At 35.3% G+C, this 15,925-nt stretch overlaps 1 protein-coding gene across 5 annotated transcripts in view; it reads right to left on the bottom strand.

Moving 5' to 3' along the window:
* LOC149065464 (myocyte-specific enhancer factor 2-like) overlaps positions 1–15,925 on the bottom strand; it is a 210,656-nt gene that overhangs the window by 37,050 nt on the left and 157,681 nt on the right. For 4 of the 5 annotated variants that reach the window (XM_089253485.1, XM_089253486.1, XM_089253484.1 and 1 more), the window contains 2 exons: positions 3,930–4,101; positions 3,503–3,706 (listed from right to left, as the gene is read on the bottom strand). In XM_089253485.1, coding sequence (XP_089109611.1) covers positions 3,503–3,706; positions 3,930–3,983 — 258 coding nt within the window. In that variant the 5' untranslated portion in view covers positions 3,984–4,101. Of the gene's footprint in view, positions 1–46; positions 264–3,502; positions 3,707–3,929; positions 4,102–15,925 lie in introns of those variants that run through there. The other variant, XM_089253488.1, reaches the window with a different exon arrangement.

Raw genomic sequence — 15,925 nt, 5'->3', positions numbered from 1 at the left:
AGTTTCTATTTAAATGTAACGTTTGATGTAACGTGTAATCACTTACCACAGGGAATGGAATAGCAGCTGCTTGGAACCTACTGTAACAACAAGTCTCAAAGTTCCACATTTTCAAAATAATAAAATAATCAAAATGTAATTTCAATCTCGATTATGTGTGATGGTAATAATAATAACAACGCAAGCTGCAATGGTTGACTGATGTGTTATTTACGGTGCGCTGAACTCAAGACGCGCTAACGAGTTTCCACGGGAAACACATTACATATTAAACGGACCCGGCAGCGTTCTAGTTGTGCTGCCATCTGATGTCTATTATTAAAACTACCGATGTAACTGCGAATAACGAAACTAAAATAAGAAAAACGCAATAATGCGGTAAAATATGTACTGACCATATTTTCCCGGGAAAAATACGGAACATCGTCAAAAATGATGACAAAGGCACAAGCAAAGTTCCAAAATATTGCTAGAACAACTGAAAAACCACCAATGCTGGAAAATGAGCAGTGGATTAAAATGAATTCCATGAAATAAAACGTTCAACATGAAAATATGAGATGAATACATACAGTGGATCCCACTTATAACGTTTTTCGATAAACCATTGCTAAAAAAAATTGTAGGCGGGAAAACGTTCTAATACGGAAAATTTTAATTAGAATTCTTTGGAGACCACGAAAATAAGAAATAGGTAGTACCAAGCGGATAACGTTCCAAGTAGGATCGATTGTACCCGTATTAGCCGGCATACCGCAAAACTCGAGGGACACCAGATTTTTTAATGTTGGGGTCCGGTCCGTTCCCGGTATGCCGGAAAAAGCGAAGATGAAAAAGGATCACAGCATGCATTCAGTCAATGGATTTCGTAATAAAGATATTTAGGAATTTTCCAGAATCTGTGATTCGAATTTCCCGGCATTCCGGCTAATGTGGAAGAATACGGTCTTATTTTTAGTGTAATTATCGTAATACAATTCATGAATGAAAAACAAGTTCAATCCTTGACTTCAATAAGGAATCAAAATTCACGCGAGCAACTGTTGTCCAGTACTGAAAAAAGTAGAGAAAAATTGGGCATTTGTACAAAAAGTCGGGATGGCCAAAATTACGTGAAAATATGGGAATGTACAGGGACGTATCGTCACCAGAGTAAAATGCGATTTTACGAATCTGGAAAGAAAAAAAAAACTCTTCCAATTACGTGATTATAAGAAGAAAAACAAAATAAAAAACTTCTGCAAAAAAAGCTAAAGAAAATGTAGGCAGGGGTCTTCAACGCATGGCCCGCGGGCGACGACAGCCTTCGAAGCTTTTTGCAGTGGCAACCGATGAAAAATGTCAAATAGTTACATAATTTATAAAAATTTCGGAAAGAAAAGCTCAGTGAAGAAATGTATTTTGGAGTTGGTGTAAGAAGTAATATCAAAATTACTTTGAGAAAACATTTCAGAATTAACGAGAGAAATAATTTTAGAATTAATGAGAAAAATAATTTTAGAATTAATGAGAAAAATAATTTTAGAATTAATGAGAAAAATAATTTTAGAATTAATGAGAAAAATAATTTTAGAATTAATGAGAAATAATTTCAGAACTAATGAGCAATAATTTTAGAACTATTGAGCAATAATTCCAGAATTGAAGTACAAAGTATTTCGCAATTCATGAAAATTCAAATAGTTGATAAAAAATATTTTCATAATTATTGAAAAAAATATTTTGAGAATAAATGAAATTTTTTCTTCACAAAAAATGAAAAATATATTCAGAATTTGAAAGAAGTACTTTCGGAATTAATGAATATTCATATTTATTGAAAAATAATTTCAGAGTTGATGAAAATTCATATTTACTGCACAAAAATATCAGAATAAACAAAATTCTCCAATAACATAGGGGGTCCTCCGTTTGACTGAGATCCCTGGGCCCCATTCGGCCTATCCGTTAAGACGCCACCGTATGACTTGTTGGCTCTCGGTCTTTATAGAAATTGTTTTTTGGCCCTCTATGTCTGAAGGTTGAAGACCCCTTACCTAGTATCCAGCTTGCTTTCTTAACACTTTTATATAAAATGGTACTGGAGTGAATTTTAATAGCATTTTTTGATAGAAAGCATCTCAAAATGGTGAAAACAATAATAAATTTTGGACTACTCATGGCGTTTTCTCTGAAATGTTTTTGCAAAATTCATGTAATGTTCGAAACGCGATTGTGCCAAAAAATTCTATGAATGAAATGTTTTGTTATTACAGTACATTCAGCTAGTCATGATGCAAGTTATGAACCAAATTTTGAAAGATTGTATTAAGTTACACCCGAACCTGTTGTGAATTTTTTGAAATTTTATTTTACATATCGTGTATATCACTGTAATTAGAGCAATAACGTCAATAATTTTAAACAATAACGGCAATAATTTTAAACAATAATGACAATAATATTAAACAATAATGGCAATAATATTAAACAATAATGGCAATAATATCAAACAGTAATGGCAATAATTTAAACAATATATGGTAGAATATCATATTAAAATTTTGTAATGATACAATTAATAGATTTTTAAAGAAATCCTGTTTTTTTCAAACTCAGAAAATGTCAAAAATAGCATTCTTCGTAAGACACGTTTCGAGTTTTCACAGATTACTTGATGTAAAAATGCAACACTAAAGTGGGCTTAACCTCGGTTCTATTCGTCATATAAAGGCCTGTTTTGGAATCACAAGAAATGGGGCTTTCATGAAAAAGGGGCGAGGGAAATCTATATTTTCTTCCAAAATGACGTTTTGAACGTAGTCGGATACCTTAATCATAAAAAACAGCTATTGAATAAAACAATGAGCATCATATTGTATAAGAGAATGAAATATTACTTAATTTATCACGTAATGTAACACACAGTCGGTAGACTTACCTAAACAACAACAACAACAATAATAAAATTACCATACACACGATCTTGTTCGTGCCGTATTATAAAATATTAAAGCCAATGGGGGACATTCCGATTGCAATAATATGTGAAATTACACTTACTTTCAATATTAATTTTTTTTCTCTCCTGTAGCCTAAATACCAATAAAGAGTAAGCATCACCGTAGATGTCACTCTTTTCGGGGACGATGTCCAGCATCCGGAGCAAATATAAACGGGCTTACCTTAATATTCAGCGTGTGGATTTTTCTCGATTTTTCCCATCTGTGACTGAATTATTACTGATGTTCTAAACGAATACTTGTTCAAAACAACTGAAATGCTTTTGATAAAAATTCAGACTGAAAGAGATTTTTGGATTAGAGTATCTCTCATGTTAGCTAGAATCTGAAGAAAATCATTGAAAAAATCGTATTTTGGGCAATAAATTATGGTTCATTTTATGTCGACCCAATTTTTTTTTCTCTCTTTTCATTTATTCTTGTTCAAACCAGCAGGTTCTGTCGTAAAAAAAAAAAGCATTCAAGATTATGTTTTTTCCAACTCAATAGCATTTACTCACCTCAACGATATCGCTGTTTGTGCGCGATTCGTGCGGTTCATTATATTCCGTATACTTCAGAAGTACTTTGTCCATGTCGGTGCTTGCATATTGGAAGAGTTTGTTGGTGCTGTTGAAAATGATGAGTGCGATTTCGCAATCACACAAAACACTCAGTTCATAAGCTTTTTTCATTAAACCAAATTTCCGTTTGGTAAATGTTACCTGTATTAAAACAAACCAGAATACAAGATAAGAATCAACAAAGAATATCCTTTAAACAATTTGTAACACTAAATGTAAGACATTTAATGGATTCAATCTGCTGATAAACATTGAGAGTCATTAAGAAATAAAAAAAAAAAAAATCTTTTTGAGCAGCACATTTTTGGTGCGCTCAAAAGAATTTAATGCAGGAGCGTTATTTTTTAAAAAAAAATATATTTACCTGACGATTTCTTTCATCAGTAATCCGAGAGATTTGAATCTTTTTCCTACCCATTATCGAGATTTTTGCGGATTGAACGATTGAACTCAGTGACGACAGTTAGAAAGGTCTACACAACCTTCACGGAGCACACGTTAAGGTTGCCATGTATCAATTTTTTCTGATTGGTGTACTGAAAAAAAAAAATAAATAGATGAATATATTTTTGACAGAATTATATCAATATTCATAATTTTTAAAAGAAATTTCACAGTTTGTCTTAATTTTCGCATTTAGACTCACGAAGAGTAAAACATTCTTATATCATCAAATGCTCTTAACTACGGGCCATTGATGCTGCATATCATGGGGGGGGGGGGAAACCCAGCAGCATGCGTGACAATGGATCTTCACATAAGATCCCAAGATATAATATAAGCCTATTAAGAGATGGTCATATATTTCACACGGGTAAGAACTCATACCATGAATGTGTAAAGTCCAGAAAAGAACATTCCCCGCGTGTTCCTCCAAACGGATGATTGGTCCTCGCAACACGCTTCGTTAGTGACTTTTATACACATTTTTTTTTTCTCCTGTTGTTGTTCTTCAAACTCCATGTAGCAGAAGAAAATAAGAGAAAAATTGGAAGAGGAGGAGAGAGAAGGTAAAAGGATTCAAATCGTTAGACCACTACTATTTTGTTGGGTTCGTAACTCACCCGATCTCTCTCACAAACAGCTCTTCCGTTTCACAAAAGAGACTGGACACGCTCCTTAGATCCAAGAACCAGTCTTGTGTTGCTGTCACGCGTGGAAGGAGGACAGTCGAGAGTTGTTGTTGTTATTATTGTTGACTGTCTTCAAGACCAAGATGAAACTCGGAAAAATTTAGGAAAAGGTCAAGGGTTCCGGTTTTTCGAGTACAAACTATAATCACCTCTGGTATGCCAATACTTAAAAGTACGGCAAACAATTTGCTCCCCCACCCCACCCCACCCCAAATACTAACACGGGACAACAATGAAAAAATTGCCTCCCACATAAAAAATATACAATTCTGAATGGTTTTGACCTGCTGAATACGAATATCCCCATGAAAAAGCTTTATTGGATCTTGATTTTTGACCTGTTAACAGTTAGAAAATGCTTTACGAGTACTTATTGTATGGTGAAAGAGTGGTAAGAACCCTGAAACAACGTTACCAGGGAAAATGGTCAACTTCGATGCTGGCTGACTACTGCTGGGCAATTGTAAAGCCAGTATTACACTATAAAAGTTTTATAAAAATTCTTTTATAAAACTTGAAAAATGTAACCAATAAGCACATCTGTTACATTCGAGTGAACTTAATTGATCCGCCCATTGGTTGCATTTTTCAAGTTTTATAAACGAACTTTTATCAAAATTTTATAGTGTAATCCCGGCCTAAGAGATGTTCCTTATGTCCGGTATAAGCGCAACGCAAAACCGAAGCACGTGTCAGACGCCGATAAATGAACTATCGTACTGTAATACATAATGCGTTTCTATATACTGCGAAACCTCGATATAACGATACTCTGAGGACCAAGAAAAAATATCGTTGCAGAGAGGTTATCGTTGTATCGAAAAGTAGTATCATCATCAGGTGCCGCTAAATTCAAGTTGTTATTGGCATCACTTTTTAATTGGCGTTGAGTGCCACTACAAAATGCATTTATCCATAGCCAAAAAAAATTGTAATTGATTATATATAGTAGATAAATAAAATTCAATTGGGGTCGTGTTTCACCCTATAAAGTAGTTTTCCGTACAACATTTTTGTGTACTACACAGAAAGTAGCACTACGGAAACTTCATTAACACTTTCAAAGTAGTAGATAGTGGTAGATAGTGCGAATTACCGATGTTATCAGACGCCCTCGAGATAACAAAAACTGGTGAAGAATTTAAAAATATATTGAGAAGTTAATTTCGAGCGAATATAAAAAAATATCGTTGCAGCGGTTTCGAAATCTCTTAAAAAAATGTCGTTACAGAGGGATTTATCGTAATAAAAGATATCGTTGTATCGAGAGGAGTTTAACATTAGACTATATGCTATTCCAAATATCATTTGAAAAAATATCGTTGTAGAGAGATATCCCTGTATGGAGTATCGTTGTAGCGAGGTTTCACTGCTTATACAATAAAACTCCTCTTAACGGACATTCCTCAGAAGCGGCCACCCCTCTTTTACGGACAAATAATAATTTCCCCTTGTATAATGAAAGTATGTATCTCAAACCCCTAATTAACGGTCATCCCTCTTTTACAGACAAATTATTTTTTCCCGTCGGTGACCGCAAAACAGAGATTTTACCGTATTAATGTTGTGCCTCTATATATTGGTGAAGTTTCTATATATAGAGTTGTTTTTTTTCCCGTATATTTATTTTGTTTTCTATATACTCATGTTGTGTTTCAATGCTTTGTATTGTGTTATTTTATAAGTGTATTAAATGTGCCATTTCTGGAAAAAACCGTAGCCAATCCAGCTTTCTTTTTACGGTCAAATTCGTGTTCAGCACACCGAATTACATAAGAAATGACTATTTTTGTTTCCGACTCAGAAAAACTTTGTCAAAAATTTCAGTATAATCGACACCTTTTACCTCTTAATAAACTCCATTCTGATCTCGGATTAATACAAGTAAATCATTGATGTAAAAAATAAACAGAACTGAATCTCCACATGACGGAAACTTCAAATTACTTTATATAGGGTAAATAAAAAAGGAACACAAAACATCTATCTTTGTTGTTTCCCCCCCCCCCCCCCAGATTTGCCATTGGATTTCCAAAAATAAATTGAATCCAGAAGGATACTAAGTTCCTGAATATGGAATGTAAATGGGCAATAAAAGTTGGCCATTTCTTTCACATTCCGATTCGAACACACACAAGAAATCGTACGGAAATGAAAACGCCAAAAAGCAAGCAGTATCATAAAAATCATTCAATTTCCTTTACCACCATCGAAACCTGACCTTCGTGGATTTCGTAAAAAAAAAAAAAAAGGTCTCTTTTTCTTGTGTATGTTCGTTCATGGATGGACTTTTTTGGCTTCTGGCGATTGGGTAATTACTGTTTTCCACCTTTTGGTTCGTGGAGTTGCGAGTTTATGAAATCTCTCTATCCCTCGTTTTTGTTTTTTTTTTTGCAATTTATATATACATACCGTTATTCTAAGCAATGTGGACTCTCTCTCACTCACTCATGAATGTCCACTGCCAACATCGAAAAGCTTCCAAAACATCAATGTCTAGGACTCAATCGTTTCTAAATTTCAAGCCCTCCCCAATTTTTATTAGATGATTTTATTTTGTGCTCTTTCTCTCTTTCTCTTGCTTTCAAAATAATGACTCGACCTTACGGTATCGGCAAATAAAAATTCGGTACAACTCTATGACCCTCCTTTACCATCGGTATTATAATACAGTTTCACTCTCCTTTTATTTTTTTTTTTCAAGGATTACGTCCCTCTTTCTTTACCCTCTCCAAATGAAGTACATATTTTTACGAGGAATCGTAAAATTTAATGTTCCTCATTTTATGCAGTTTCTACGAGGCTTTTATTGATATTTAAACTTTTTTTTTTTAAATTTAGTTCAATTGAATTTATTTTTTTCATAATTTTAGGGCTATTTATTTGGTTGATTTTTCCGGTATGACGGTTTCTCCGTCAAATCGTGGATAAATCATGGAACAAAGTCTGATCCAAACTGAAGATCTTGAACGGCTTGTTAATGAGCTTTGAGATTAATGGGTCCCTGTTTGGAGAATTCTGATATTGGACATTGGATTATTCTGACATCTGATATTGGTTGAAAATGACAATAGTATATACTGTGATGAAAAGTATTCAACGAGTGTGTTGTGTCAGTGTTGGGTTAGTAATGTAAAGATTTTTCCCTTTTCTTTCAAACCGAACACAACTGAGGTCTATCGCCATGGGCAATTTACTACCTAGTGAGGTGTGTCGGAAGTGTAAGTGTGTGTGCCTAACAGTCTGAGTGCGTATCTAGTGTTGTGTTTGATTTTTCAGTGCTGCCATCTATATTTCAGAAGTGAAGCGTAATGGTTGAATATTTGTACTATTTGTAGGCCTGTTGCTCTCTATGGTGAGACTGCAAAAAAAGTAATATAAAGACTGCAAGCAGCCCAAACAATCACCTATAAAGCCGGGTCCACACTGGCCGCGCTACGCGATTCTGAGCTGCATAAAATTGGTTTTGCAGGCGTGGCTTCGCCAAATCGACCATTAAATTAGCCCGCTTTGTGTTAGCCACACTTCAGAACCGGTTTTTTCACGGGTTGAAGCTCAGTAGCGATGAGATCCGGCTTACGAAGCCAAACTAAGGCATACATGAAGCTATGCAGAAAACAGTAGTTAACAGGATGAATACATCAACACACAGGAAAATTTAAAAAAAATTGAAGATCTATTATATCCAACAGTTGATTCCAGGACTGATTTTCTCATGGGGGCTTTTCCTCAAGTTCACATGATTTTGAGGGCCCCAAATTCAAATGATATTCATTTGTGAATTAACCAAGCGTCTTTAACCATAACCGTGGATCCCCTAATGCAGACAGGCCAACATTGGCTTAAAGCTCGTCAGTGATGAATGTTCAGCTTTGCCATGGGGAGGGAGGTACCCCCAAGACAACATAATCATAGCACAATAAAAAATAATCACTCAAGAATTTAATTTTTTTTTTAATTTCAATTCAAAGTTCATTAAATACAGCACCTCAGTGGCACTGAAACCTATGGGGCTCAGGCCACATGAGCCCCCCACCTCCCGAAACAACGTTACGAGGTTGCCGAGTCCCTTAATAATTCATGAATATTCAATGCAATCCCAACCCGCATCGCCCTTGTGGGCCGTATCAAAGCCTCCCAGAAGTAGTATCTAGGAGGCTTTGGCGTTATATACGGACATCTAGCAACCTTAGACCCCCAACCCCGTTTTCTTTGCATCAAAGTTCCTACGGTACCTACGAATGGATTGGATTGGATTGGATTTTCGATTTATTGGCGCAAGGACCAATTAGGTCAAACTACGCCAAAACAATTGACCAATTAAAATGTATTCTTGTCGCGTCAAAAAAGTAAAACCACGCATGACAAAACAAAACTTAAACGTAAAACAGTGGCGTACGGCACCTACGACTAAACATTCTTTCCGACACAAGTTTTGCGAGCTCGACCATGCACTATGCAAATGAAGCCGGGTCCGGACTCGTCGAGCTGAACCATTCTGTTTTTAGCCCACATCGTGGGGCGGTTTTGACGGAAAACAGATTTTTGCGCGTTTAGGCATTGAGTAGAGCCAAACACCTTCTATAACAAAAGGCCTCCGCGCGAGCTCGTGACGTCACTGAAGAAGTTATTTCACCTGTAGCCATGGCAGGCCGGCGAAATCTTTACTTTTTTTTTGCAGTATATCTAATGACTATAGGTGAAATGGACAACTTCAGTGACGTCACGAGATTCGCGTGGAGGCTTTCTGCTATAGAAGGTGTTGGTAGAGCGGCGGGGTTTAGATGTGGCTTTACAGATTACCTTTCGCGCAGACAAAACAGATCGGCTGCGAGTTTGTCTTCTATCGAAGTCTCCCACCTGCGTAATACGAATTCATCGTTACGATAAAGATCGATGCAATTTTATAAAAATATTAATTAAAAGTAAGTAAAACACCACAAGAGAAACTCAAAGATCCGATTTTTTAAACCGATTTCCGTAGTATTGAGAGAGTCCTCCGTAGTTCATTGCCGCCGTCCGTAGAAAATACGGACAATCCGTAGCATTTGGCAACTCTACCTAATGCTTATTTTTCCCAGGGCCCCTTCAAGTCTAAGCTGGACCCTGAGCGGATTGAAAAGTTGATGATGAATATTATATATATGATATTGTATATACCGTGAAACTTCGCTACAACGATGCGTACTCGTTATAACGATAAATTCCTCAACAACGTTATTTTTTTTCAATTTTTTTTTTAAATTTTTTAACTCTCTACATCGATACCCTTTACTACGGTAAATTTCTCTATAACGATATTTTCTAAATATAGATATTTTAAAAATCGCGTCGCCTGTTTTTGTTCTTCTGAGTGCGTCCAATAACATCGATAGTTTGCACCACTTGATTACCGAAAGTGTTAATGGATTTTTCGATATCGCTGTTTTCTGTGTAGTACACAAAAGTGTTATGCAGTGAACGACTTCAAAGGGACAGACCAATCAACGGAATAAAAAAAAAAAAATTTATTATAATTTTTTTACTACCAACAAGTACTTATAAGTGCATTTTTTGGTAGTATAGTACTAAAGACTACCAAACCACTTTTTAAAAGAGATGTCAGCAACTGCATAAATTTAGTGGCACGTGATGATAATGCTGCCTCTCGATATAACAATAATCCCTCTACAATAGGGGTCCACAGCGTTTCCCATCTGAGGGCCACATCAATATTTCCGAGAAGTTACGCGGGCCACATTCAATGAGAGAGGTGAATCATAGGGGTTGGTAGCCCCCTTTCCTGAAGACAGTTTTCTTTCCTCCTACAATGAGTTGGTATGGTAAAATTTAAAATTATTTTGCAAAAAAAAAAAATATGAATAAGTTATATATAACTATCAGTTATATTAATTAATAAACGATCATTAATTATTGAGTAATTGTTAATCAATTTAAAAAATTTATAGCTCGTTCAGTCAGAGTTTTGCTCAAAAATGCCCAGGACTACCCGTCTGATGTTGAAAGTTTTTATCCCTCCATCACTGTTGATAAAAAATTTTCTGGTGAAAAAATTTAATAAATTATTCTCTTATAAATGAAAAGTAAAACTGCTCAATAAGAATTCTGGTCAAGATTTGATTTTTCTGTAGACATACCACCTGCTCGCATGATTAGAATGTCCAAAATGGATAATTACGATCGTGGATTCAGATAGCGGAATGTTGATTTCATTTTTCAGTAATCAGTGTCTTGGTGGGCCACCAAAATATCGTCGGGCCACGGGTTGAAGTCCCGAACACTCTACAACTATACTTTTTTTCTTGGTTCACAGAGTATCGTTACATCGGCCATGACTTTGTGATGACAAAATATTCACAAGGAAGCTGAAAAATGGAGTATTCATCAGCAGGGCCGCAACCAAAATCGAAAATTTACTCTGTCGCCCGGGGACAGTCTTCATTTTGGCACCCATACCATGTAATTTTCAACACAAAAAGAATAAACTCAGTTCCCTCCTTAGTCCAACGCCCGAGCAACAGACCCCCTGTCCTCCCTTAGTTGTGGGCCTGCTCATCTCAACGTTCCTACTAAATTTTTTTTTCGTGCGCGGTATGACAATGCAGGCTGTCCCAAATTGTTTGCACAGTGATATCTCCGTAACCGTTGACTTTCGAAACGTACTTTCAATTACAAAAAGTTTTTAAAGAGGACGTGCACAATTACTTAAAATCTCAAAATTTGTTCCAGTGATCGTATACATGAAAATTTAAATAAATTTTTTATACAGTCCCCCGTGTGCTCAAAAACCAAGTTAAAAAGTTGTTGCTCTATCTCTTCCGAGGCCAACAAAATATTTCCATGTTTTTAAGTGCAATATTCATTGAAATATTCGAATTATATTGAAATTAGAAACTTTCAATTTTTAATTTTTTTGGCATCAGAAGAGATAGGGCAACAACTTTTTAATCGGAAGCATAGTGGAGAGAGTTTAAAAACTTCGATTTTTTTTATTTTGTGACACACTGTATTTTCACTGTCAAAACTGGTAAAGGGTAATTTTTTAATGCTTGTTGAGCATTTTTTAAACTAGAACCATACCTCTACGACGGACAGTTGATGAGATAAAGGCCGTGCTAGCACTTACAGGACACCTTGTATAATTATCAATAATTAATTGATTGATCATTAATTATTAAGTAATTATTAATTAATTTGACAAATTTATAGCTCATTCACTCTGAGAGTTTTGCGCAATAATACCCAGGACTACCCGTCTGATGGAAACCAACTCTCATTCTGTGGAAATAACAAATTCGTCAACAAATTTATTCCAAGTTTTTACCCCTCGAACCACTGTTGATAAAAAATTTTCTGGTGAAATTCAGGAAATTTTAATAGATTATTCTCTTATAGATGAAAAGTGGGAACTGGTCAATAAGAATTCTGGTCAAGATTTGATTTTTCTGTAGATATACCAACTGTTCGCACGATTAGAAAGAATGTCCAAAATGGATGAGAATTACGATCATAGTTTTAGATAGTGGAACGCTTATGATTTCAATATGATTTTATAGATTTTAATATGCGATTTATGATTATATAAGGTGTCCTGCAAGTGATAATGCGCTCGTCGTAGAGGTATGATTCCAATTTAAAAAATGCCCAAAAGGCTTTCAAAAATTACCCTGTACTCACATAATAAAAAAATATAAATTTTTATTGTATCTCCTAATGCCAACAGAAAAAAATTCAATGTTTTTAAGTGCAATATTCACAGAGATATTTGAATTCACAAATCGGAGAAGAGTTATGAAAGAACAGCCTGAAGTCCTTTCCCAACTTTTCTCCCATTTTTGAATAAGAATATCTTGGCGAATAGTGCACTTAGAAACTTGGAATTTTTTTTGTTGGCCTCAGAAGAGATGGGGAAACACCTTTCTAATCGGAAGTTAAAGGACGAGGGACCGTATAAAAATTAAGATATTTTATTTTGTATAACACACTGTATCTCCACTCTTAAAACTGGTACAGGATAATTTTTGAACGTCATTCGAGCATTTTTTTAAATTAAAACTATACTTCTACGACGGACGGTTGATGAGATAAAGGACGCACTAGCACTTACAGGACACCCTGTATATGATCTCTATAACTTCTTTATATTGATTACATGCAGTACTTAGATTATGATTTTATACTTGTTATGTTTATATTATATTTGTAATAAATGCTTTTTTGTACATATAAATAAAATTGCCAGAGTTATCCAGTTCGTGAGGATAATGAGTCGATATCGCGATATGGTAGCGGTTCTCAAAATGTAGCTCACCAACCTATGTCAGGGCCGTCGCGGTGAACTATTCATACTACTAAACCACACATGTACCTCGTCCATATTCCTCTGCGGAATTTAAAACTGTTGATACTGATATGTGTCCCTGTTTAATGCCTTGAAGAAGTTCTTTGTTAAAGTATTCTTGGGAGCCGCGGATAAAAGTTGACTGAGTCAAAGGAGCCGCAGTAGTAAACGTTTAAGAATCACTGTTATAGTGATGTGGCCTGGGTATCCTTGTGTGTGTGTGTTTGACGATTCACGGCACATTTTCACATGACTCAAGTGGATCGTGGCACATTCCCAGATCACTTGAGTGACAACGGAATATTCACATATCACTTGAGTGATGCGGGGGCATATTTTCAAATCACTTAAGTGACCCGGGACAAATCAGTGAGGTGCCCCGCACTCTTCTGAAGGTTTAGCACACTTGATTTAAGGCAGTGTTTCTCAACCTTTCTGAAAACAAGGACCGGTAAAATGTCTGAAAGGATTTGATGACCCTCTTGCGTCCCGTATTACGTAAAACACAGCGTTTTCATAATATACAGTAATTATTTCATAAATTATGTTATAATAATTAGGGCCAAAATTATAAATATTCATCTCACATATGTGTCAGGTTTAACACAATTTTAATTACGATCTGTCATTGTACCTACTTTTGACAATGTCCGTATTTTACGGATTATTATTTAAAAAATCCCATCTTTAAGATTCCAGTTTACCGTATTTTTCTAAATGAAATACGGCCGATCATTTGAATACTTTTTTCGTGAAATACTATACATTTTTGTTAACTGCGGTTAGTAGCAGCCCTTCATTTACACACCCTTTAGCAATTTTAGCAGTAATAAGCAAATTGAATTTAAAGCAATAAATTTAGTGATATATCCCGTATTTAAGATCGCAATTTCCTGCATTCTCCTCTATGATGTATGGTGTACCTGAGTATGAAGGTATAATTTTATTTGAACCCACATAGAATATCGCCAATATCAATTACAACGGGTGAATAATTTCATCGTCTGCCTGCTAACCACCTATGCCGTCTTCGCGGACCACAGGTTGAGAAACGCCGCTTTAAGGCAATTAGTCTGATTTAAAATGAAAAAAAAAAATGATTAACAAGAGGAAGGAAAATATTTAGATTAAGATTTTCCGAAAGAGAAAAGTGATACCAATACCACGTAGAGAAGGAAACGTGGGAAACATTAGCCATTGGCATGAAAGACAAGACAACACAAGAAAGTTTCCGCCGCTCGGAATCCCGTTCGCGAAGACAAAACGCTTCAAGGCAGATTATAATGTGTGAGTAAGAGTTTCTTTTTTTTCTTTTCTTCTCTCATATGATGAACTTGTTAAGGGTAACGGGAAAAAATACATACATACACGCGTATTTCATTAGGCCATACCCTCAAGTGTAAAAACAAAAACCAAAAAAATGCGTGAAGCTATAGTTTTTCTTTTCCAACAGGAAAACAAGAAGAAAGAATCAAATAGAAAGTGAGTTTTTGAGACTCCATTAATCTCATTTTCAAAACAAACAAGATAGTGAAATTGAGGAAAAACTATAGCGGCCATAATCAACGACCAACATAACGAAAATTTTCGTTAATACACACCAATAGTGAAATAATTTTCGTTTTGTTTTTTCTTTTTCCACGAAACAACTTAAAGGAGTTCTTCTTTACGTATGTGAGGATATGGTATGGTGCAATTGGTATAAGAAAAAAAAAATGTCTTTTTCTTTTTTCCTTTTGTTGTCAAGTTTTCCTTCTTCCGTCTTTGGATTCAGTTTGCAGTCAACGAACCTATGGACATAGCACAGTAGAACTGATGAAGCATCCAACTTTAGTATGTGTGTGTGTGTGTACTATACGGTTCTTTCGTGGTCCGTCCTTTTCCTTGATGTTTCGGTTGAGCACTTCCCTCAACACCAACCATTCATGCGATCTGGATCCTTCTAGAGATCTCTTTCTCGTTTCTTAACGCCAGTGACTGACAACAGTGGTGACTTGTTGACTAGAGATGCTGTCAGCTTTTCTCGGACGTGAAGGATTATTACCTCAAAGTGATGATGTCATGGACAGAAAAAAGGATGGTCAAGAAACGTGTAGCGAAACAGTATACAGTAGAGTTTCTCAACCTATGGTCCGCAACGATGGTAAAGGTGGTGCGCAAGGCAGACTTGATTACAGTAGTGTCTCGATAATTCGAGGTGGAATGGACCGAGGCCACCTCGGATTATCGAAGTACTCGAACTAACCAAAAAACAATTTAAAAAAATGCTTTAAGGTATCCGACTATGTTGAAAACGTCACTTTGGAAGAAACATCGATTTTTGTTTTTTTTTAATAAAAGCCCTATTCTTTGTGATTCCAAAACATGCCTTGTTTTATTTATATAACACTAAGAATCGAAGTTACGTTCACTTTAGTGTTACGTTTTCACATACAATTAATCCGTGAATAAAAACTTTAAACGTGTTTAACGAAGAATGCCATTTTTGACATTTTACTTGCGTTTGAAATACGATTTTTCTAAAATTCTATTCATTGTATCATTACGAAATTTTAATGATATTTTTATATATATTTCCGAGGGTATGAACTAAAATCTAAGATCAATCGCATATATTTGTCTAATTACAGTGTTTTATAGACGAAATGTGGAAAAATTCACGTTTACATTAACAGATTTGAGTGTAACGTGTGAGCGTATCATACAATCCTTTAAATTTTAGCTCATAACCTGCACCATTACTAGCTAAATGTACTGTGAAAATAAAAAAATATTCCATTCATAGATTTTTGCTTAAAATTTGGCATAAAAATGACTTTTTCATAGAAAATGACATGTTTAGTCAAAAATGTATTATTGTTTTCATCATTTTGGGACACTTTTTGT

The sequence above is a fragment of the Pholcus phalangioides genome, unplaced genomic scaffold, assembly GCF_987345545.1.
Source record: "Pholcus phalangioides strain wild (caught in Gottingen) unplaced genomic scaffold, Ppha-v1.0 ptg000039l_1, whole genome shotgun sequence".
Classification (NCBI taxonomy): Eukaryota; Metazoa; Arthropoda; class Arachnida; order Araneae; family Pholcidae; genus Pholcus; species Pholcus phalangioides.
This window is presented reverse-complemented; position numbering and strand designations above follow the sequence as displayed.